General features: G+C 39.7%; 1 protein-coding gene across 5 annotated transcripts; it reads left to right on the top strand.

The window, feature by feature from the left end:
- Positions 1-7,199: 7,199 nt before the first annotated feature.
- Positions 7,200-21,740, top strand: LOC129764711 (uncharacterized). 5 transcript variants are annotated; one of them, XM_055764086.1, is made up of 5 exons: positions 7,200-7,783; positions 8,958-9,992; positions 15,761-16,561; positions 16,628-17,551; positions 17,647-21,740. In XM_055764086.1, exons 1-4 carry the CDS (start codon positions 7,775-7,777, stop codon positions 17,525-17,527), a joined length of 2,745 nt encoding a protein of 914 aa, XP_055620061.1. In that variant the 5' UTR covers positions 7,200-7,774; the 3' UTR covers positions 17,528-17,551; positions 17,647-21,740. The 5 variants fall into 5 exon arrangements, with proteins under 5 accessions (XP_055620061.1, XP_055620060.1, XP_055620059.1 ...); XM_055764085.1 differs by having other exon boundaries at positions 7,200-7,412; positions 7,499-7,783; positions 16,628-21,740; XM_055764084.1 differs by having other exon boundaries at positions 16,628-21,740.
- Positions 21,741-25,663: the final 3,923 nt, after the last annotated feature.

A 25,663-nucleotide genomic window follows, 5' to 3' on the forward strand; every position in this document is an offset into this window, starting at 1 on the left:
TCGAATATCATAGCATCGCCAAAGTAATCCTGTTTCATATCTTTTTTCTTTGATAACGGTTAGAGCTTTGAGCAAATGCTCCGCTCGCTCGTCATCTTTTGATAAAAGCGGTTTAATAGGGCGCACTACACCAAGGCTGTCTAGAGAAAAGTATGATTTCATCATGCTATGCAGTTCAGCGTCGCTTCGTTCGCAACATGGACACATATGAAAGCTATGGTGAGCTTTAGGGTTTGGCAAGGAGGAAAAAACTGATGAGCAAGGTCCAAAAATTACCCATCCAAGACGGGTTCGTTTGGCGATTGGCTCGTTTTTCATCCCTTCTTTACTGTCCAATGCGTAGCCCAAACGGCAGTTGTCCATTCCAATAAGTATCCTGGGCTGAGCACCATAATATGAGTCAGCGGACAGGTCCTTCAAATGTGGATAGCGACGCACTAGTTCTTCCACTTCAAGAGTTTGACGAGGCAAGGCAAGACTTCCGACGGTGTGAACCTTCGGCATCCAATGCACTTTCCTATCGTGCACTCCAGAAATCCCTATACCAAGCTTTACAGAATTATCTTCCTGACGTTGATGATCGGCTGTCCATCCCAGACACAGAGGATACGATTCACCTTCAAGACCTAATTCGCTCAGGAGATCATGTTCCATCAATGTAACCGACGAGCCATCGTCAAGGAAAGCAAAGGTGCGGACGAATTTACCATGCCCATGAAGCAATACCGGAACATATCGTAACAATGTTTTATTATCATAGTTAACATGAGTATTGCAGATCTCGACAGAAGTTTCATCATTTGATACAGGAGTTGACGTTTGGAGATTCTCTCTTCTCAAATATCGAGAATCGTCGTGTAATAACGAGTGATGCATATAAGTACAACCGTTTCTCCCACAAACTTGTTTGATTGTACATGCTCCGAAATGCTTCGCCAAACACTTCCTACATAGCCTGTTCTCTCTCAACACTGTCCATCGGGCGTCGACATCCATATCATGAAATATTTTGCACTGGCTAACATTACTACATCCACCCTGACAAATAACACATAGCTTATTTAATGTTTTTGGTGTGATTCTGATAGGGACTACTGAACGTGAAGATGGCAAGGAGCTTGATTCGAAACTTACGTACGTTTCTTCTTTTCTATTACGCTTATCAGTTTTACCAATGTACGTGCTAATTGCTGACGGATCTGTAACTACGCAAGCAGCCTCTACTAGTGTTCCCAACCAACTACTGAAATCCGATAACGTCACAGAACTTAGGGTATGACGGTGCTTTGCCCAATCGAGCTTGATAGTGGGCGGTAGCCTCTCGACTAGCTCTTGGAGGAGTGCCACATTACACAAGTGCTCGTTTAACCCACAGGCTACGATAGTTGCACACATGTTCTGAACGGCAACGCCGAAGTCAATTAATGTTCCAAGTTTTTCCGTCTTCGGTGACGGCATTTCTCTTATCCTGCAGACCAGCGAATGGACTATCACCTCTGGTCGGCCGAACAACATACGCAGCGTATTTATCACGCCTTCAAGCCCAGTGGGATACAATAAACGACTCCGCACTACCTCGAGAGCCTTCCCCTTCAAGCTGCGCTGCAATCGAAGTAAGTTTTCCTCGTCACTGAATCCGCACATTCTACTAGAGCTTTCGTAGGTGGCGATGAATAGCGGCCATTCTTCTGGGTTCCCTGAGAATATTGGTAGCTCTTTCGCTACTGCTTGCCGTGCTGCAAGTTGACTCCTGCTAAGCTCGTGAGAAGTATTCAAGGATGGGAGATTTGAATATGGATTTGGGTCGAACGGATCCGCCTCGACGTTTAAACCATCGCTCTTCTTCTGAACAGATTCACTGTTACTGACCTCTATCGCCGTCAATCGTCCCTCAATACGCTTTGTTTCAGACTCCTGTTTTTTAATCATATCATGAAGTTGTCTTTCCAATCTCTCAATGGCTTTACACGCATTATCTGCATCGCGGTTTTCCGTTCCTAAAGTTGTCGAGTTTGCATTTGGCGGAGGCACAGCATTTGCAACACTCAACTCCTCCCGAATTTGCCGTTCCCTTTGCTCCATTCGTAGTTCAAACTGACGTTGTAGATCATTGATTGTGGTCTGCATCTCGCGATCCTTCTGCAGCAACAACTTCTCGTACGATTGTTGTTGTTGTTCAAACCTGCTCTGGAGCTGATTCATCATTTTCTGGAGCTGTTTTAGCTGCTCGTTCTGTTGTTCCTGGTTGTCTTTCGTCCCATGATTCGTCTCTATCCGTGCAGGTACAGTTATGATACCAGATGTGCCCTGAGCTGATCGTTTCGCGTCGCATGCGGAACAACTCCAGTCTACATCTTCGATGCCTTCATCAACTCCCACGCACGTAAAGTGGAACCACCGACCACAGTCATCACAGGATACCATCCGACTATTGTCCAAACCATTACAAGCGCCACAACTCCTTTCTAGTTGAGAACCGCTCGGCATGATTCAGGTTTTTTTTCCAGATCACAATTAAACGAATTTTTTAATGTTGCGGTTGCAACGAAGAAGAGATGTTTTCCAATTGATTAAAAGTATATTCTTTATTACAGTTAAAAAATTCCTGCCAAAAAGGGGGTCAATACTATAAATTGTTCTTTCTCATTAAATTTGAATTGCTTACGTTTACTATCCCTTTGTCGTTTACAATCGCTCTTTTGTCCTTTCAATTTGGTAATTTGAATATTCACTGCCAACTAAATTTAATAGTAAGAAACACGATTACAATTCTAAGTTATGCGTCAACTGACCTTGTGAACCGTACAGAGTTTTTTAAGTATTTTAATTCAATCACAGTCACCTTATTTTTATAGAAATTTGAAATAAAATTTGAAATCTACAATCTTTATAACTTGTCTAGCTCTTTTATCCGTTGTTTTGTTTTTTATCTCTCTACTCATCACTCATTCGTATAACTGACAGTGGCTCACCAAAAAAGAGGATCTCTCACCACAAGCAAGTCGTTGGATAATAGGTGAGAAGCAACGAGGAGTTGCGACACTTCTCATGCAAAATTAGATTTAATTTGCTGGATTAAATCTCGAGTAATGCAGAAATTTGTTTTTCATTTGTATGGGAGCCCCCCTTAGAGAGGGTGTGGAGCGTCTAACCACCATAGAAACATTTATGGCATCCTTAAAACCTCAATATGCGTAATTTGGTTTCATTTGCTTGATTAATTCCCGAGTAATGTAGAGGGGGGGAGGGGGGTGGAGAGTCTAACCACCATAGAAACATTTATTGCACCCTAAAACCTCAATATGCCTAGTTTGGTTTCATTTGCTTCAATAATTCTCGAGTAATGCAGAAATTTGTGTTTCATTTGTATGGAAGCCCCCCCTTAAAGAGGTTCGAGAGTCTAACTACCATAGAAACATTTATTGCACCCTAAAACCTCAATCTATCTAATTTGGTTTCATTTGCTTGATTAATTCCCGAGTAATGTTGGAATTTGTGTTTAATTTGTATGACAGCCCCCCCTTAGAGAGGGGGGAGGGGTCTAAAACTATCACGAAAACTTTCGCCGGCTCCAAAAACCCCTACATACCAATTTTCATGTTGATCGGTTCAGTAGTTTCCGAGTCCATGAGAATCAGACAGACAGACAGACAGACAGACAGAAATTCAGATGCTATTTTGGCAGCTCAACCGCTCAAACCGCGAAACCCACAATATTGTCTTTTCCGGATCCCTGGTCCTTGGGAAAAAGTTAATTCTTCCATTTGTGAATGCGTTTTGATAATTTGTGGCACTGTTTGTAAGTCATATATTTATCCAAACTAATTCGCAAGCAACTGTCATGTATGCATATCACCTCTACTTTTGCATGTATATGCTAGTAAGGCGCCACTCAAAATATGTTATATAGTTACGAGCTGAGTTACCACTGAGTTACCATTAATGATGCCGAGTGACCACAAACAATTAATGACTGTATGGATAATAGAATAGCTCTCATGAATGAATGACAATGTATGACAATGAATAACAATGAATAATAGAATAGCTCTCTTGTGTTTCAAACAGTACAAAGATAGGTCAGTAAGCAATCGCTCTCTATTGTCAAACAGCTATAAAAGATAGGTTGAGTCCATTATTAATTATTAATAGTTATCCAGACAGTGATGTGATAAGTTCAATTTAGTGTATAAATGAGAATAAAGTTTATTTCAAATTAAAATTCAAACGAAGTGTTTATAATTATATACGGTATATATGATGCTGTATTTACGCTAGTTAAACGGTTTAATGTTTACTGGATCATCATCGCCTGATGCTAATGTCAAGTAAGGCAGACCTGAAATAGCAAATGCAAAAGATTTAGTGCTAATAAGATACTCATTTTGCTGATTAAAGTTCCCGTAAGCCTTTGTGGACAAACTGCGCGACATCAATCAAGACTATCAATGCTTGAAATTTGGTAGCTGCGTTTACAAATATTTTACTATAGTGTGTGGTTTGGAGATGGATTATAACTAAAGTTGCTCCTCGTGCACCGGAGTGCCGACTTTCTGTGTAGTTAGATATCCTTTTGAAAGTTGACTCAAATTTGGCAGCTCTCGATTAGACATCGGAATAGTATTTAAGTGCTGGGAGGTTCTTTGAAAAAGCGTTTTCGTGCTTAATGCTTCCTAGCGTATCTAACATTATTACCTGCTTTAAATGACCTTGTTTTGACGTAGGACTACGTCTAACCGGAAGATATAGGGGGTGAAATGGAAATCTAGGCACTGAACAAGTAGGAAAAAATGCAAGATTTGGAACGCTTATAACTCGAGAATTTCTCAATAGATCGCAAAGGTTTTTGCATCAATTGATAGGAAATATATCTACGCATCTATCATAACGAATAACATTTCATTTTTCTTGAGATAAATAATTGAATAATTGTGAAATATCAAGCATTGTCAAAATACACTATGTGCCCATTTTTGATTGGTCCATTTTGTGCTCCTCAAATCGTACCGACCAAAACGGGTAACCAGAGCAGCAGCGAAAAATAGAATGAAGCACGATTGGAAAGGAAAAAGAAAAAAATGAACGAAACATTGGTCGCAGTCTCACACATGCGTAATTCTCGAGCCAGCCAGTCAGCTTAAAAATCCCCGCTCCGCTGCCGTAACGATCATTCTCATTCAAACCGTACACCACATCGGTTCGCATCACAACACATCAACAAACCAACCCAAGCAGCCATGTCTGGACATGGTAAAGGAGGAAAAGTGAAGGGAAAGGCAAAATCCCGCTCAAACCGTGTTGATCTGGAGTTCCCCGCAAGGGTAGCTAGGCCGAGCGCGTTAGTACCAGTGCACCAGTCCACCTAACCGGCGTTATATAGTTTCGGCCGCCGAAGTGATCGAGTTAGCTGGCAAAGCTGCTCGCGACGATAAGAAAACCCGCATTCGGAACAGAACACATTCGGTTCGGTGGACATCAAGACAACAGGCAGTTGCAGCGAGTGGCGAGTGGCAAACGCAATCGCAAAACGGCATCAGGTAGCAGAAGAAAAAAGTTTGTTCTTTATACAAACTGCTTTGGTGGCAAATCCAGAACAAGGCGGCATCGAGGGCGTTCGAAATGGTTTTTTTCAAAACCACGAGTACTAAGTTTCCTAAATTGGAACCATTCCATAAAACAAGGCGCTTTTCAGGGCCATTAAACCTTCCAAAAAAGAGTTTAGGAAATACAGTTCAATGCTTTCTAAAAAAATATCCAAAATAATAATAAAACACAAATTGATTTTTTCATAATTTGTTTGCCAGGATATGATGAGTTTGTGAATTTGGCAGTTGTTCTGAGCTTATTGATTTTCACCAATTCTTAAATTGCTTTTAGATTGAAAGTACAGTAATTTACACTTATCTCTACATTTAGCTAATTGGACGGACCTGTAATGCGACATATTTATTTGGACATTTTTGTAAACATAGAGTTCGGGGTCCAAATTATGACCCCACATTGAAAGTTGACACTCTACCACTGTCATCGCAAATGTTCAATTACAGGTTAAAATTACCTCCAATTCGATACTGAGTGGTGGTAATGCGACGTGCCATTGAATGTAATTTACTGTAAAATATGTCACAAGCTGGATGGGAAGAAATTTTCCAACTGTGAAAGCTGTGGCGAGTGGCAAATGCAATAGCTAAACAGAAATGTTTAGCCGAACAAGATGGGGATATCGAGTGATAACAAAACAATAAACTCTTTAGATTGAAGATAATTTTGTGATCCTGAAAAGGACCCTTTTTAGCCTGCATGTGAATCCAACGAGCGAACAAATCGTAATGAATGTATTTTTTTGCAATCGCTCCCTTTTAACGCTCATTCGTTCGTCTCGTTGGACTCGCCCCTCTGGCTGAGTCTGCCGATTTGTCTCTATCCTGTGAGTGTGTACCGCTAGAGTATAAAACACGCGGAGCCCAAAAAAATATCTTATTTTCTTTCAAACCGTAAACCCGTGTGGTTGTACGGCATCGGCATCGTGGACGTAACAAAGGAGGACAAGTTAAGGGAAAGGCAAAGTCTCACTCGAACCGTGCAGGTCTCCAGTTCCCTGTTGGTCGCATTCACTGATTGCTCCGCAAGGGTAACTAGGCCGAACGGATTGGTGCCGGAGCACCAGCGATTATAGATTTTCGGCCGTCGGAGTGCTCGAGTTGGCTTGCAAAGCTGCTCACGACAATCAGAAAACCCGCATCAAGAACAGAGCAGCTTCGGTTCGGCGCTCATCAAGGCAACAATTAGTTTCAGTGAGTGGCAAAGTGTTTCTCCGGCACGTCGCATTAAATGTAATTTACTGAACAATATGTCACAAGCTGGATGGAAAGAAATTTTTCAACTGTGAAAGCTGTGGCGAGTGGCAAACGCAATAGCTAAACAGGAAGGTTTAACCGAACAAGATGGGAATATCGAGTGATAACAAAAACATAACACCAAAGGTTCTTTTCAGAACCATCAACATATTCATAAAGAGTAAACAGTAAACTAATCCATTTTTCAGGTAGATAGGTAGGTATTCACGTAGGAGAAGAAAATAAAACAATATATTTAAAATATATATTTAACAAAAGCTGTCCCCTTTGTATAGTCCTACGTCACTCCGGTTATGTCCCCGACATTACCCACCCGTCTTTTTAGCAATCTTGGTAGTGCTGCAGTCCCAGTTTGCTGTTCTCTCGGCTTTCTCTCCTCGACCGAACAAGGTGTGTGCCCACTTACGCTCCTTCTGCAGTGAAAAATTACATTTTGTCACACATTTTAACGAGGAAGTCGAAGGAAAATTTGTGAATATCCGTACAGGATTCTTAAATCATTAACAACATCTTTAATCGGGAATCAAGTGAAACGAAATAAAAGTAATTGTGAAGGTATACTATTAGCATTGGTAGAAAACGTTTAGACCGTGAAAAGATTTTCAACATCGATCGCCATTTTTTTTTGTCTTGTACCCCAGGGCAGAGCACCTTCAGTTTGCAGTAGCACCAGTTTTTTCTTCGTTTCGTACGTTGCGCATTGAATAAGCGAGAGACAGAAGGGAAAATAGTGCACCAGTAATCTCAGGAGAGTAAAGAAAAAGATCAAAGTGAGCTGTACTTATAAAGTTTGTTGGAAGCAGTTGAAAGGTGTACAGTTCTCTCCTGTTCAATTTTCGGTCGGTTTTTCGAGGAAGAGAAAGCGCGAGAAGGTGAGACGGAAGTGAATAGTTTTCTTTTTCCACACCGAAATTGAAATGGAAATAGTAAGTTCAGTTTTTTCTTTATTTGAATATAACTGTAATAGAAGGTTTGGAAATGGAAACTAACAATTTTTTTTCTTCAATAGTGCATTCATTGAGTTTTTCGTCAATTTCAAAAATGAAAATCTAATTAGAAAATTCTCGTGAAATTTGAAGTTTGTGCAGAATAAAATTGCTTGCTTATTCTGTGCGTCGGTTATGAAGCTTATTGAAACAACAAACATTTTAGATTTTTCTAAAGATCTTGATATTCATAGGTATCATACATGCTTTCTTTTGAATTACTGGAAACTTCTGGAAAAATAACCACCTGATAATAAAATGTTTCTGGAAAAATCCAGAACTTATGGAAAATAGGAAGTTTCTGGAAAAATACAATGCCTCCTGGAAATTTTTGAATATTGGAAGCTTTTAGAAAACAATTTTCTCGTTTTTCAAGTTTCGAATGTGAATTTGCATTATGCCCATTTCTCGCGTGATTGATTTCACTTTGAGATTTGAGAAGTCAATCATTTTTATAAAACTATAAATTGTATGAGAAGATTTACGTATTTACAATCAATAAACATTTTTTAAGTTTTGCGGGCGGAAAATATCTCCGTTATCGACGAGATTGTTTCTGTGAGTCGGCTCTCGATAGCACTATTTTTGAATCTAGAAAAATAAATTAACACAACCTTGCAATATGGCTGATCGTCTTCAACTTAATGTCGAAGAAAAACTTGTTTAACATAAAATGGACGCAGTTGCTGCTGAGTGAGTTATGATGAAAGAATAGTTGGCGATAAGGTCGATGGGAAATGGTGTTGGTGGCAGATTTTCTAAAGTGGAAAAATGATTCCAAAAATATTATTTCATTAAATTTTTTAAATAAAAAAAATATCTTAAAAAACTATAAAAAAAAAGTTGCATAGTTTTTCACCACTGTACAGAGAAAATTCGCTATAAACAGTATAAAAAAATTATATTCATACTTTTCAATGAAAAACAATGTTATTCATAAAGGGTTTGTTTTTCATTGTTTGAATGCGTAATTAAAAAAAAAGAATCCACAGAATAAATGAAGTTTATGTAGCAACATGTCTATGAGAATTGTTCCTACCTCATTACATTGCTAACATCATACTTATAACAATTGATTAAATGATTAAAGAAAATGTAAACTTATCATTCGCAGATTACGACAATGCAATTCCAAGGAAACGGCCAAACCCACCCGGGAGGCTTCCGTCCCCGTAGCGACAAACCAGATTTCTACGGTGGAGCAGGCGGTCCCGGAGGTAAACCACACTTTATGAACAAGCCAGGAGGTGGTCCACCATCCATTCCCCCGTTCAATCCGAATGGTTTTGGAGGACCGAAGCCAATATATGGCAGCAGTCCAAACGGGCTATCGGGTGGTCCCGGAGGATTCAACAAGTTCCGTAACAATAACTTCGGTGGACCCAACGGTGCCGGAGGCATGCCAATGAAAAAGGACTTTGGAGGACCAAAGATTTACGGCAGCGGGCCTGGTATGATGGGAAATGGAAACCCTCGTTTCGACAAGCCACTGGATTCGTTCGGCGGGCCAAAGAAATTCAATTCCATGCCGTATGGTATGCGGAATAACGGTTACGGTCCGAAACCAGACTTCAACAATATGAGCAAAGAGGAACGCGCAAAAATCCAATCACTGAAGGCCAAGTTCCCTGGCCAAGCGTTGGTGAAACCCATCTGGGAGGATTTGGAAGCATTCCAGAAAGATTTTTATGTACCACATCCGAACGTAATGGCACGTTCGCCGGAAGAAGTACAAGCGTTCCGTGAGAACATGCAGATCACTGTCATGGGTAACAGTGTACCACATCCCACGCAAAACTTCGAGGAAGGCAACTTCCCGGAGTATGTAATGAACGAAATTAACAAGCAAGGCTTTCCCGCCCCAACGGCAATTCAAGCACAGGGCTGGCCTATCGCTTTGTCTGGCCGTGATTTGGTCGGTATTGCTCAAACTGGTTCGGGCAAAACACTCGCTTACATGCTACCGGGCATTGTTCACATTTCCAACCAAAAGCCACTGCAACGAGGAGAGGGCCCAATTGTGTTGGTGCTTGCCCCGACGCGAGAGCTCGCACAGCAAATCCAGACGGTGGTAAGGGACTTTGGTACACATTCGAAGCCGCAGATCCGCTATACCTGCATTTTTGGAGGAGCGCTGAAAGGACCACAGGTAAGTAAGGGTAATGCTTATGAGCTTATATAAGGGAATGCTTATGAGCTTATATGCATATATTATTTATCTTTATTATCATATGTTATACTGTCAGTCACCGGTGACTGACGTGGCAGTCAACGTGTTAAAGGTTAAATATCTATCTATATTTATTTCTTGATTTCTTCTGTCTCACATTTGGTATAAATTATTTTTCAATACAAAACCGCACTACTACAGTGAACTCCCCCTTACTCGATGTTCTGTATCTAGATTTTTCCCTACCTCGATGGATTTCTTGGCACCTTTGATTTTACAAGCATTCTTCTCTCCATAACTCGATACCTCCCTTACCCGATGGTCCTTTGGATAAAGAGTTAGGGAGAGTTTACTATATATCTATATGCAATAGTTTTCAACTAGCAATAATTGTACTCCGGATAGACCTCACTATCCATCAGCAATGTAACACAAAATAAAAAAAAAAAATATAATTGCCACTAACAATTTTATTTTTCATTGAAAATTATTCATTTTGGAGCCATTTTGTGTTAACAACTCCCAATTTAGAGCAGCAAGAGAACATTTCCCGTAAAGTTATTGAAAAACAGTCATTTTGTTGAAGTTTTCAATACATATGCACTGTTTAGGACCTGTTGAGTCTGATAATGAATTTTATTAGTTTTTGTTGAAACTAACATCAAAATTTCAAATACAAACATAACATTTTTACCATCAAGTGTTTTCCGTTAGACGGGCAGGTGGCATCTATATTGCCACCCACATTTTGCGCTAACCGGGCAGGTGCCATCTGTATTGCCACCAATTTTTTCAGTGTTTTTGATTGTTTTGCGTATTGAAAAAAAATATTTTGTGTATTTTAGCATCTAAACATGTCATTGTATTGGAGTTTGCGTTGATTACATGCTTAGTTCTCACGGCCCGTTCTCAAGGGTTAAAGAAAAATGAGTCAGATTCAGAGTTATTAAAATAGTACTACATTGTGTACTTCTTGTCTCGTCTCATATGCCCCTATTCCCGCTAGGCCTTATTATCCAGTGTTATTTTAACAATACAGGGCAACTCCGATATAACGTACATTTTACTTTCAAAATTGTGCGTTGTATCGATTTGTACGTTATATCGAAGCATAATCAAAAAACTCAGGAATATAACTTATATTACTTTATTATGTTGCTGTTTGGGTGAGGTTAGTAAATAATGATGAAAATGAAAAAAAAAGTCTCCTGATGTTTCCCTTCATACTGTTGATTAAAGATTGATTCATTTAGAATCCTGAATCACAAAACCATCTATATCTCGAGATTGACTAACGGTACAATAAATGCTTTTATTCCAACATACAGATAATTTATTGTTTTAGGAAAAAATATTGAAAAAAATATTGCTTAACAGTTGTGATATATTTTCGTACTTCAGATACGTACCTCTATCAAAGGTTGGACTTTCTGTTGGTCAACCTCATCTGCCATTTTATTCCATGAAATCTTCGTGTCTTCATCAATTCCGCTTGACAATTGTCCAAAATTTTTCTATTGGGCGGAATTAGGGGTAATTGGGAGGATCGAGATCTTTTTCAAGGTAATCGATTGTTACCATTGTCACCGGACCACTGAAGCACCTGCCACTACACAGCTTGCCAAAACACCAAAACTTCAACGGACGTTTCTGCAGGCACTCTCCCCTATAAATTTTCAAGCATATTGTCTTGTTTGTAACGAAAACCTTCGTTTTTTTCACAGTTGTAGATTCCTTGCCAAATCATCAAATTCATGGCAAAACTACCAGCTAAAACGAACTTAAATTAGCTGGGAACGTCTCCCTTAGCAGTGAATATAGAATATATAGGCCTGGGAGGAAGGAAGGAAGGTATTGAATTAGAGAGACTTTAAACTCTGAGAGTTCATTCGTCTCTTGTGGCCTGGGAGCAGTCTAAAAACCATTTTCACGTACGTTTCATCATCCATCAGCATGCATCCTTTGTACTACGTCAAAACCTTATAGTTCAACTTTCGAGCGCGTCTTTTGACCACCAGCTTTTGCTTCAATGTCCTGTTCAGTTACTTGCAGGCACAGAAATTACGATACCTTCTCGCTTATGGATTTTCCAGATGATACTTTTTTAGAGTTGTGTTTGTGGCGATGTTAATTATCTCAATCTCAATACCTTCAGCTCCCGATCGTATGTTCCACTAAGACGCGTCCTCTGATTCATCCGAACAACAGCTGCACGCTCACGAAAACGTTTCAGCACATCATACACTGTCGATTTCGCGGTTCTAGTATCTGACCTCGGCATCCATCCTACAAAACTTTTTCAAAATAAAACGGATCAGTGAGGTTTTCCAAACAATTTGCTGTCAATAGATTTACGATCGAGGCTTCATTATTTAATGTGACACAGGGGGTTAGCTATGGCTTATGACTCGGTAAAAAATAGGATTTTTGAAAGCGTTGTTTCTAGGATATATTCTTGAATGCCTAAATATCAGAAATATGGAGATTTTTTTTCTTTCAAATTTCTAGACTAGACTGCTTAATGCATCTCGAATATCGCGTTAATCAACCGAATTATGATTTTGTCATGACTGGAAAACATAAGCTTATTCCGCCTGGATGCAAAATAAAGCTAGGGCACCTCGATTATGCTGAAGTAGTTCTGCCTCATTTTTAGTGTTACGTAATTTGTGTACGACGCCTAATGAGGCACGGGTTATCACTTCAAATAAAAATCCGAACAAATCACATAATGAACTTTAAAGACATGATTTTCGTTTATTTTGATTGTTCAGGTATGCGGATTAGATTTGATTCAAGTAACCTAATTGCTTAATTTGACTTACATTAATTAATTATAGAATTTCGATTGCATAGAAGAGTCGCATTATGTATTTTTGGTTCAACTCAGGAACTGATCATAAAGGAAAATGATCATGCTCGAAATATGTTCGGATGTTATATGAGGTTCTGGTTAGTTATTCGAATAAATGAAACTTTGAATTCTGAGTAAGTAGAGGTGGGGTCCGTGTGTCCTGAACCCAACATCCAACCGAAAACTTGTTGAAACACACATTTTTTATTACTTTCAAAAATTGGCAACAATAAAATAAAAGTAGTTTCGCAATTTGGAATTCAAAAATCAATTTTCAACTAACAACACAATATTATTAAATTTTCATTTTTGAGAGTTGGAAATTTCGTGAAATCATGCAAAAGTCGGGAAAAATGCGGATATTCTAAAACAAATTGCGTAGCCTCCCGCGAATAACGAAAATCGCGGATAATGCAATAAAGGCCTAAAAATGGGTTCTCAACACGAAAATAAGATATTTCAGCATGAAAGCTATGTTTTATCAATGGACAAATCATTATAAGATTATAAGGTCGTGTATACCAGTGGCCAAATAATGTGAAGGCCATGGCCAAAACAAAAGTGTATGAGCCTATCAATCACTGACAAATTTCTGGAAAATCTATACATTTACTATGGAGCTCGCTGTCGCGAATAATCCGCACCGCGAATCATCCGCTCGCGGATAATCGTATATTGCCACCAACCTTCTCAATGTTTTTAACTGTTTTGCGTATTGAAAAAAAGTGTTGTGTATTTTAGCATGTAAACATGTCGTAGTGTGGTTTGCGTTGTTTAGTTCTTACGACCCGTTAAAGGGTTAAGAAGCAAGATGTTTCTGGAACGAAGAATAAGTTCAGTAGTATACATATTAATCTGTCAGTAGATTATTATTTCGCTGAAGTGCAGTCGAAGACTGAGTTCACTATCAAGAGTCACGGTACTTTCGTATTAGCGTCACCGGAGTCGAAATACAATAGATAGCAATTACTTAACGGGGCAAACGTATTCCGTCCGACGCTCGCTGACGCTCGGTCGCTGACGCTGACCTAACTAAAGGATCGTCTCCAATGTTCTAACCGGGCAATCGATGGAACACAGGTTTGTTGCGAAAGGCCGCCGCTTCCGACGGCGGGTTGGCGTCGGAATGCCAGTGCGAACAATAAAAATGCTATCTATTATATTTCGGCTCTGGGGTGGAGCCGATCTGGCGTGGAGGTAACATCCATACTTCTCACGCTCAAGATCACGAGTTCAATTCTCACTCCCGACACTCTTCCAAAATGGAAGGAAAAGTGACGAACCAGCCAGAAGCGTTGAAAGTCACTATAATACAGAAAAAAAAAATATTTCGGCTCTGGTGACGCTAATACGAAAGTACCAAAGTCACTCCAAGATTACGGTAGTGGTTCACTGGTGATAGGACGTGACAAGTGATGGAATGATCGATATGATGGGCGATATTGGATCGGTATTTAGAAGATCGATCTTTTATTCTTCGATTTTCGATTTTTGGATCGATTATTTGTACTCCAAAAAATCGCGAAAATCGATCTTTCCGATCTTTTTGATCGAAAAAAACAATTTCTGTGAACATTGATTTTAACCTCACCGAAAACCAACCTGACAATTTTCATAAACATTGGATCCCTTCCAAGGTTGTCAAATTAGTGGTCGTAAATTTTGTAAGTTTGGTCATTACAAAACAAGTGATCAAAAGTTATATTTACACCAATCACATTCACTAGGCTGACAATGAAAGTTGTAACTAAATTGGATGGTGACATCAGGTCCATTTGCAGCGTTTTTTTTCTAGAACTGGGACTACTATCAAATTTGGGTTTTATGGGATTATGGTCAGCGGAGTTGCATACGTGATACATGAGAGAGAGAAACGACATTTTGGGAGAAGTCACTTCAATATGCAAAGAAGTCCATTTAACGGGCAAGAATAAAATGAGATAGACGAGTCGTAGAGTAAGATAGCAATTAACGCCCGAATGACTGCTGAGTAGAGTGATAATGAAAATGGACATGTAAAATTTTCAAACGGAACTTGATTAAAAATGTTGATTCCTACGAAAAACTACCCTATGCAAAATTTCAGCGCAAACGGACTTTATTTATCAGTGCCGTCAAAGTTTGAGTTTTTTGAAAATCGAAAAATCACCCAAGGAAAGGGAAGGAGTAAAGGAAATCGGGGTTTTCCAAAAAAAAATTATGCCAAATGTCTTAAGAATTGCATGAAACGTCGACATTAGTAAATGAAGTCAGATTGAGTTTGCATAGGGTAGTTTTTCGTGGAAATCAACATTTTTAATCTAGTTCGGTTTGAAAAATCATAGGCCACTGCCAAAACTCATTTCCAATTGAATACTAAGGTGAATTTGTCATAGTTCCTTGACTATCCTCAGTTGAATATGACTTTGCCGAGCCCTGATTAACCGTGACCGGAATAAATCGCCACAGTAAACAACTGCAACAGAAACAACCACTTAGAAAAAGTGTAGTAGGCTAGAAATATTTGGCGCGGGAAAAACATCATGGAAGCGGAAGCGTCGGAAGCGGCGGTGTATCGCACGCAAACCTGGGATCCACTGATTGCCCGGTTAGTTTGAAACATAGGATATGATCCTTTAGCAATGTCCGACCGAGCTCTAGCGAGCGTCGGACGGTATACGTCTGTCCGGGGCGTTACGTTTGCCTGGGGCGATACGTTTGCCCGGTTAATTTTTGTTTTGAAATACAATACCGCGCCACAATATTTATAGCCTACTACACTTTTTATGAGTGGTGGTTTCTGTTGCAGTCGTTTTCTCCTGCGCTTTATTCTGGGAATCCTGGTTAACATATGCAAATGCGAAAAAAAATATGAAATGTACATCATCTTATTGATATTGTTTTCCCGGTTTAGGTTCGCGACTTGGAGCGCGGCGTTGAGGTGGTTATCGCGACGCCCGGACGTCTCATTGATTTCCTGGAGCGTGGTATCACCAATTTGCGCCGATGCACATACCTGGTGCTGGACGAAGCGGATCGTATGCTTGATATGGGCTTCGAGCCGCAGATTCGCAAGATCATCGAACAGATACGACCAGATAGGCAAGTTCTCATGTGGTCTGCAACGTGGCCCAAAGAAGTCCAAACTTTGGCAGAAGATTTCCTAGACGACTACATTCAGATCAACATTGGATCGTTGAACTTGTCCGCCAATCACAACATCCATCAGATTGTTGACATCTGCGAGGAGAATGAGAAGGAGGGAAAGCTTCTGTCGCTGCTGAAGGAGATTGCGAGCGATATGAACAATAAGATCATCATTTTTGTGGAGACTAAGAAGAAGGTGGAAGATCTGCTGAAGAACATCGTTAGAGACGGATATGGCGCGACTTCGATTCACGGAGACAAATCCCAGTCAGAACGTGATTATGTGCTGCAGGATTTCAGACATGGAAAGAGTACAATACTTGTGGCCACCGATGTTGCAGCCAGAGGCTTGGATGTGGAAGATGTGAAATATGTGATCAACTTTGACTATCCGAACTCTTCGGAGGATTATATCCACAGAATTGGTCGTACGGGCCGTTGCTCATCGTATGGAACGGCGTATACATTCTTTACGCCCGGAAATGGACGCCAGGCTAGAGAATTGCTCTCTGTATTGGAAGAAGCCGGACAACAGCCGACTAACGAACTGATTGAAATGGCGAAACAGGTTAGTTTTTGTATACAAACGTATCTCACGAGCAACATTTCACACATTCTTTTTTTTATTCTTTAGGTCCCTGGTGGAAAAGGTGGAAAGGCTCGTTATAATGTTCGCGGAAGTATGGGTTCCAATGGATATGGACGTATGGATCAGGGTGGGTTCGGTGGACCTAGAATGTTCCAGAAGAAACCATTTGAAAACAAATATGGTGGATCACCGGGAGGTCCTGGCGGAAATCGATTCAATAGCATGAATGGCGGACCAGCTAAATATGGCGGTCCAGGCGGATATCGTGGCGGAGACAGCTGGAATAAAAATGGTGGTGGTGGCTATCATCATCAACAGCAGCAACAGATGAATCAATCCCAACAGCCACAACAGTCTCAACCTGGAGGCCAACAGCAACAAATGTATGAGTCTCATCAGCCAATGCGTTTCCATCCGAAGAATGTATACCAGAATCACAATCAATATGAAGATTACTCGAATCAGACGGTTGGAGGTGCACCTCAACCATACAACGGTTATAACGGAACCCGATTCTATCAGAACAAGCCTCATCAGGGCGCCGGTGGTATGCAACAGTCTCAACCAGGTGGTCGCTACAATCCCAACAATCAGTACAACGCCGAAGGTGGCCCGAAGCCCTCTGGAGGACGCCCACCATATCAACCCAAACAACAGTACAATAGCAACTACGCTGCTGCGGGTGCAGGCAATCCCTATCCAGCACAACTAGCGGCAGCAGCCGCCGCCGCAGCTGCAGCTGTCGGTGGAGGACAAACCATTCCAGCCGCTGGCTTTGCTACGGGATTCGATCCTTTGGGCGGAGTTCAGAGTGCCATGGGTACATTCACTTCGTCGTACCAAATCCCGGCAGCTACGGCTTACTATTCCTATCCGGCAGCAACTGCTCCGCCTCCACCACCACAAACCCAGGCTCCTCCGGTTGTTCCTCCGGTTCAGCAGTAAATTTTCTGACAAATAATATCGAAGGTATAGATACATATATATCCTACCCACAGCATGTGAGTTTAAGTTTTACTATTCGTCAGAAATATTTTCAATGTTTTTTTTTAACTTATTACAAGCAAACGATAAAACTTTGCAGTGGGGATCCTTTCATCGGAGCATTAATATGTGTGTGGCTTTTGCACCCCGATTTATTCAAACCTCACAAGATTCTACTCCATCCCATCATCCACTCTAGAATACAAGCAAACGCGTGTTATGAAGCAAAATATCCTATAGAACTAATTACGAATCTTATTATCTAGTATCGATTTGATATGAAGTTCAGATAAAGAGAGAAACATAAAACAAAAACCGCAATCCTTTGTACTTTAGCAGCATGTGAGTATCAACCAGATACGACTTGATGAAGAAATTTCAATTAAAGCATATTCGTTATAATAGTAAGCATGATCCTGTGGAGGGGTACTATTAACCTCTGCAAAAAACGAAACACATAAACATGCCAGCATCAGTGCTGTTACTTGCATATTATAGCATTGCATACAATTACATACATATATATTAGAGATATATTTATTGAACGAGAAAATATTCATACCTAAGCAGAAACGCTATGCATTTTCCAACATATTCATTATGTTTTCATGTTAGTTTGTTTGTTTTTCAATTTTTTTTCGTTTTGGTGACTAGCTCCGATTCAAATTGTTTTCGTTTTCCGAGCTGTGAACGTCGTTGTGTGTGTTGAGGAATGCATGTTTCTGAATGTCGCGAATTTTAGTACACTGAAGTGCAGCACTTCTAGGACCTTCTCCCGTTTCGCAAGTATTTTGGAAACGTCCTGCTACTCTCATAAGTAGGATCGAAAATGGAGTAGTAATGCAGGGATTCCTGTAGTGAAAAATATGGCTAGAACTATAACAATTTTTATTTCTTTAATGGATACTGATCCCAATCCTAGTTGACCGAGGTCGTTGAGGAGAAGGTTTTGATACCCATTTGCGAAAAAGCGAGATTTTCCGATTATCAAAATAATAGCAATTTTTCACTTTCGGATTTTGGCTAAAAATATTTCCAATATTTCCGTTTGGAGCACTTCAAACTATACACACACAAAAAAAATAAATCACTCAACTCCAAAGTTTACGAAAACAAAAGAATCAGAGCCGAGCCAATCTGTAACTACTCACCACCCGTATTAAGTCAGTATAAATCAGCACGATCAAACGCGGAACACGGATGGCCGGTGAATTGCATTCGCAGTATAGAATCGAATTCTTTCCAAACTATATTCCCACGGATAACCGCAACTCAACCGCCGTGCTCTCTACGACATGATCGATTTATGATTTTTATTTTGTTAGTTCGAATACCTTTCGCGAGAACGCGAGCGAAATCTAAACATCTAAGAATGTTCTTGCAAATTGAATATCGAACCAAAAACGTGGAAAAACACATCGCGTTTATTGTGTTCTACGAATCATCGCACCAACGTAACGTGTGTTAGTTGCGTTGGTAGCAAATTACAAAGGAAACCAAATTCTTCTACAAAGGAAAAAACGTAAGAAGGAAATAGGTAGGAAGGATACACTAAGAGTAACAGAGATGGCGAGCGCCTATGACTCTTTCTTTTAACAGAAAAATATGTCGAAAAAGAACATAAAATGCAACATAAAACTAAAAAGTTGTTATAATACACACGAGCATACCACAATGCATACAAATGCGAGTAAAAAAGAATGATGATACACGAAAGCTGTTAGGAAATCACTCGAACAAAATGTACCACACATACACGCAATGAAGGCAAGAGACTTGAAAGAGAAACTTTTTTGTTTTATTATCTCAGATTTGTGATATTCGTTTTTATCGAACGTACAATTGCGTTAAGTTATTAGAAGAACAATGAGAAGCAGTCGAACTTCGCACAAACGAAGAAGTAAATTGCGCGATAAACAGATAACATAACTTGAGTTATTAAGTTCAAAGCGGCTGATTGGAAACCCGTCTCTCTGGTAGGCTGTGTAGTAATTTTAGAGGTCACATTCCTTTAAAAACAAGCATACATCGTTCCGGAAGCGAGCGGCTCGTTGGGTCGTAGTGCTCTTCGGACGCTATATATATGTTTTTCTCATTTAAAATCACTTCAGTACCTGTTGTTTAAGAAAAGTAAACAAGTGAACGTCGAACATAACAGACACAAAGTGGAAGCAAATAAGCGAATAATAGAAAGACGAATTTTAATTTAAGCATAAATTTGAAGTTAAAATTATATTGCAACTGTTACAAAACAATTACTAAAATAGTAATCAACAGTCGTCAGTTGAAGACAGTAGTAGTTAAACAAAAACGCGAGTGAAACAAAGATTTCCTTCACACAATTCTAGTCCCGATACACTGTTGTTTTTATTTGTTTTTTTTATAAATGTTTATCATACACACGGAGAAATTCGGAGTGTGATAAAAAAGCCGAACCGTAGGGTCGACTATGTTTGTATGTTTGCGATTCTTTTCGTATAGAAAAATGAAGAGATGAGATCCCATTCTCGTTAAAGACGCGGAAAGTTGATGCATTAGCAAAACCAAACTAAGTATATTTTAGGAAATGAAGTCTCCAAAAACGCGATAATACGATTAGATATGTAAGTGGAAATTAAGTGCGCTTTTCCGGGCGCTGAACAGTATTTTTCACATACGTGCAACTGTTATTGAATAGCAAAGTTAATGACTTTTAATAACGCCAAGAAAACAAAGAAAGGGAAAATATTAAACCATTACCAAATTGCCTTTAATGAACTGTGATCGTATCAAATCTCGTCTCGTTCCTTTTTCTCATCACTTTGTTGTAAGAACAAAATCGTAACCATGAAGAGAAACTCATTTTACACACCTTCATTTTGTTGTATCACCTACAATCTACAATTTTTCGTTATTTACAAAGCTAATAAGTACTAGAACAAATACATTCGTGTGTGATTCGGAGTTGTTTTATGCTCTGGCTGACTGATTATTGTTGTTTAAAACTACTAGTTAGAAAGTGAAAATACATTTAATTGACTCAAGAAATGTATGCCAAAAGTATTCATATTGATATACAAACAAATAATTGAATTATGTTTATAAAGGAAAGTGAAAAAATTAAAATTCGTCGAATTGTTCCTATAAAACACAAACTATAAGTTTTAGTTTTCCTTAAGCTAGAATCGTTAAACAATCAGAACGGAAAAAAAAGAAATTTACTTCTCGAATCCCTTAGACACATAAACATTGCAATAAAACAAAAAAGTTAACCACACAAATTTTTACTTTCGTGTATTGAAGGAGGAATTCAGGTACGTTCGTCACTTGTCGGTTCGGGAGAAAAAATATCGATTCGTTTTCAATTTTCTACAGTAATACAAGTGAAATAAGTAGGGGAAACGCGCAAACATTTTGGTTGCAAGATCTGTGCTCTTGCACCTTCCATTGAGTGATACTGTGATCCATCTTATATGTATGTAGGCAGAAACGAATATGCAAACGAAGCGTGTTTTAACACGAATGGGAAGGATTAGGCAAATCACTATCAACTTGAAATAACTCGCAACTGTGAAATGACAACTTAAATAACAAATAAAACCAGACACAAACGAATCGGGTAACTTTGTAATATTGTTGTAAGCGAATTAGGTCTATTGAAAGTCATCCATTTTTTCAGTAGCAAAAATCTAGCGCGAAATGGCGCCACAAGAGAAAATCCTTCAGATGAGGATAATAATATCTTTTTTACACTACTAAATCGAATGAACGCTCGCCTCTCTAGGGAAAACAAAACGAGAGTCAAATGAATCAAAAAAGGCTAAACATGTTTTATTTACAAACATAAGAAAGGTATCAAACTCTTATTTATGATGCTATTTTCACTGAGGAAAACACCTTTTCGTGACAACAACAAATGCTGTGAAAGTAAAACGTAATAAAATGATTTTTTGAAAAATGCATATAAAAAACGCGACACGTCGAAAACTAATTCGGAAGAGATGAAAAAATGCACCCAATCCGCAAGGATGATGCTCTCTGCGAGCTGGTCCTCACGAGATGTGCATCTTTTTTCGCTCAAGTGCAGATGCTGCTTAGAGAAAGAGGAGAATTTAAAGCAAATGAATGTAATCGTTTGATGAAAACAGTAATTACTAATAAAAATATTCAACTTTAATGGGGATAAAATGAAAAACTGTGTTTCGCTTACTGAAAGAACGTAGCCACTCAAGTGGTCATTTCTGTATCAATGGGCCTGATTCTCCTGCGCGAATGGAATGTGACAGCAATGAACTCCTCAAAATAACATGACCCAGGTCACCGTATCGCCGAATGCGATTGCCCTGACGTGAGAGATTCATTTTGGGGTAAAATACCCAATGAATTACAAATGGTGCAGTGTTCATTGAAATATATGTCAAAGCTTGTGTTTTTTGCAAAGGCTCTATGCATTCAATGTGTTTTATGAATATATATTTTTTTTATTTTAAAACTATTCATTCCTTGTTACAAATATGTACAGGAAATAAGTTCGTTTATCTTTATAAATGTTTTGCTCTTATTTTTTTTTTTAATTCGTTTATTCTTACAGGCTCAGTTACTTAAGTTTAAAGGAGCCGAATTCTTAAATATAATTTTAAAACTATATATATAAACAATTTTCTTACATCTATGGTTAGTAAGGTGGAAAACCGATTATTCGCGGTGTACTCGAGTTTAGGAGGGTGACATATTTTTAGGAGAAGGATGGGATATAAGGAAATTGTAACAATGTTGATGAACACTCAATTTATAAATCTATTCGTATATCTATAGTGTATTTACATTTCAACTTATTCTACTATTTATAGCAAGGGGACGAATTACCCGCAAAGGAAGGAAAGGAGGGTATAAGGATGTAGGGGCAATCACACACGAAGATCTACAGCTTTAAGGAAAACATATATATGGGACATGTAATCAAGGTCTAACCGAGCCAACACATCTCTCACCGGCACATTGGGCTGTCTTCCTCGGGCCCGAAGGGAGTTTTTTAAATTCGATCTGGCGACCAGATACACCTCGCACGACCAAACAATGTGCTCGATGTCGTGATAACCTTGGCCACAAACGCAGAGATTGCTGCTGGCAAGATTGAAACGGAAGAGTAGTGCATCTAACGAACAGTGATTGGACATGAGTCGGGAGAAGGTGCGAATAAAGTCCCGACTCAAGTCCAGACTTTTGAACCACGGTTTGAGGCTAACCTTAGGGATAATCGAGTGAAACCACCGGCCCAATTCATCTTCATTCCACTTGCGTTGCCAGTTAGCGATGGTATTTTTGCGGACTAAAGAATAAAATTCATTGAAGGCGATTTGACGCTGATAAATATCGCCTTCAATTGCACCTACCTTTGCTAATGAGTCAGCCCTCTCATTACCCGGAATGGAGCAATGTGAAGGGACCCAGATAAAGGTAATGACATAACAGCGTCTGGACAAAGCACTCAAAATTTCTCGTATTCTCTCAAGGAAGTACGGCGAGTGCTTTTCCGGCCTCACTGAACGGATAGCTTCGACAGAGCTAAGACTATCCGTTACAATGTAATAGTGTTCAACAGGTCGTGAGGCGACGCTGTCCAGCGCCCAATGAATTGCTGCCAATTCAGCAATATACACTGAGCAAGGATTCTGAAGACTGTGTGAGGTGCTAAAAAATTCGTTGAACACTCCAAATCCTGTGGACTCGTTTATAGTGGACCCATCAGTAAAGTACATATTACCACAATTGATACCCCCATACTTTTCATCGAAGATCGTTGGAGCGATCCTCGATCGTTGGTAATCTGAATATCCATGGATATCTTGCTTCATGGACAGATCAAAATGCACAGAGGAATTGATGTAGTCAGGGAAACAAACACGGTTGGGAATATACGAAGAAGGATCAACCTGCATGGAGATGAATTCATGATATGAACTCATGAATCCGGAGTGAAAATTTAGCTCGATCAGCTGCTCAAAATTTCCGATCACCAATGGGTTCATGACCTTACACCGGATGAAGAACCGAAGAGATAATAAATTGAAGCGATCTTTTAGTGGGAGTAGGCCTGCCAAAACCTCGCGACTCATGGTATGCGTTGAGGGCATACATCCCAACGCAATACGGAGACAAAGATACTGAATTCGCTCGAGTTTAATGAGGTGTGTTTTGGCAGCTGATTGAAAACAGAAACTGCCATACTCCATCACTGAGAGAATAGTTGTTCGATACAACATTATAAGATCTTCTGGGTGGGCTCCCCACCAGGTGCCGGTAATTGTACGGAGAAAGTTTATTCTTTGTTGGCATTTTTTACTCAGATACCTAATATGGGCCCCCCAAGTACATTTGGAGTCGAACCAGACCCCAAGATACTTGAATGACATAGCATGAGTGATCGGTTTACCCAAAAGTTGAAGCTTTGGTTTTGCTGGTCTATGCTTCCTAGAAAAAACCGTCATCTCTGTTTTCTCCGTGGAGAATTCGATCCCTAGACCAATGGCCCAGGCTGAAAAATTGTTCAAAGTATCTTGTAAGGGTCCTTGCAGGTCGGATTCGTTTGATCCTACGACAGACACCACTCCATCATCTGCAAGTTGTCTTAGGCTGCAATTTTGTGTAAGACAATTGTCGATGTCGCTTACATAGAAGTTGTACAAAAGGGGGCTTAAACATGAGCCCTGGGGGAGGCCCATGTAAGAGACCCGACTTACTGCCGAATCTCCGTGAGAAAAGTTCAAATGTTTCTCACAAAGCAAGTTATATAACATATTATTCAATAGAGGCGGCAGACCCCGAGAGTGTAATTTGTCCGACAAAACCTCTATTGAAACAGAATCGAAGGCCCCCTTTATGTCCAAGAATACTGAAGCCATTTGTTTTTTTTCGGCGTAAGCCATTTGAATTTCTGAAGAAAGCAACGCAAGACAATCATTCGTCCCCTTGCCCCTGCGGAACCCATATTGTGTATCTGAGAGTAGGCCATTCGTTTCAACCCATCGATCAAGGCGAAACAAGATCATTTTCTCCAACAATTTCCGTATACAAGACAGCATTGCTATTGGGCGGTACGAATTGAAGTCGGACGCGGGTTTTCCGGGTTTTTGACTCGTACTTGTCTCCAATCATCTGGAACAATATTATGCTCCAGAACGGATTGAATAAATTCAACAAGCGATGTTTCGCCACATCAGGGAGGTTTTTCAACAAGTTGAACTTAATTCTATCCGATCCCGGAGCAGAATTGTTACATGAGAGCAGAGCAAGAGAGAATTCTACCATCGAAAACTCGGAATCAAGATCGCACCTATCTTGTGGTATATCTCGAACAATTTTTTGCACAGGAGCGGAATCAGGACAAACCTTCCGTGCAAAATTAAAAATCCATCGATGTGAATATTCTTCGCTTTCATTCGTTGAAGAGTGATTTCTCATGTTTCGAGCCACTTTCCATAATTTTTTCATTGACGTTTCTCGTGACAAACCTCCCACGAAATTTCGCCAATAAGCACGTTTTTTCCCTTTGATTAAGTTTTTAAATTGATCTTCAAGGGCTAAATACGTTTGAAAATTTTCAGGGGTTCCACGTTTCCGAAAAGCTTTAAATGCATTCGATTTTTCTACATAAAGCTTGGAACATTGGCTATCCCACCATAGATTGGGACACCTTCGGGAAATGGTGGAACCTGGGATGGGTTTCGTTTGAGCGCGAACCGCGCTGTCATATATCAAACGAGAAAGGAAGTTATACTCCTCCAATGGAGGTAAACCATCTCTGGAATTGATGGCTAGAGCAATCGCGTCCGCATATTTTTTCCAGTCAATGTGTCTTGTGAGGTCATATGCCATGTTTATAGATTCAGAAGAATTCGACCCAATGGTGATGGAAATTTTGATTGGCAAGTGATCACTACCGTTGGGGTCCTGGATTACATTCCACTTGCAATCTAACGATAGTGAATTCGAGCAAAGCGAGAGGTCAAGAGCACTTGGATTAGCAGGAGGTTTAGGTACACGTGTTGTTTCCCCAGTGTTCAAAACGGTCATATTGAAGCTGTTACAAAGGTCATATATCAACAATGAACGATTGTT

Source organism: Toxorhynchites rutilus, chromosome 2, assembly GCF_029784135.1.
Source record: "Toxorhynchites rutilus septentrionalis strain SRP chromosome 2, ASM2978413v1, whole genome shotgun sequence".
Lineage (NCBI taxonomy): Eukaryota > Metazoa > Arthropoda > Insecta > Diptera > Culicidae > Toxorhynchites > Toxorhynchites rutilus.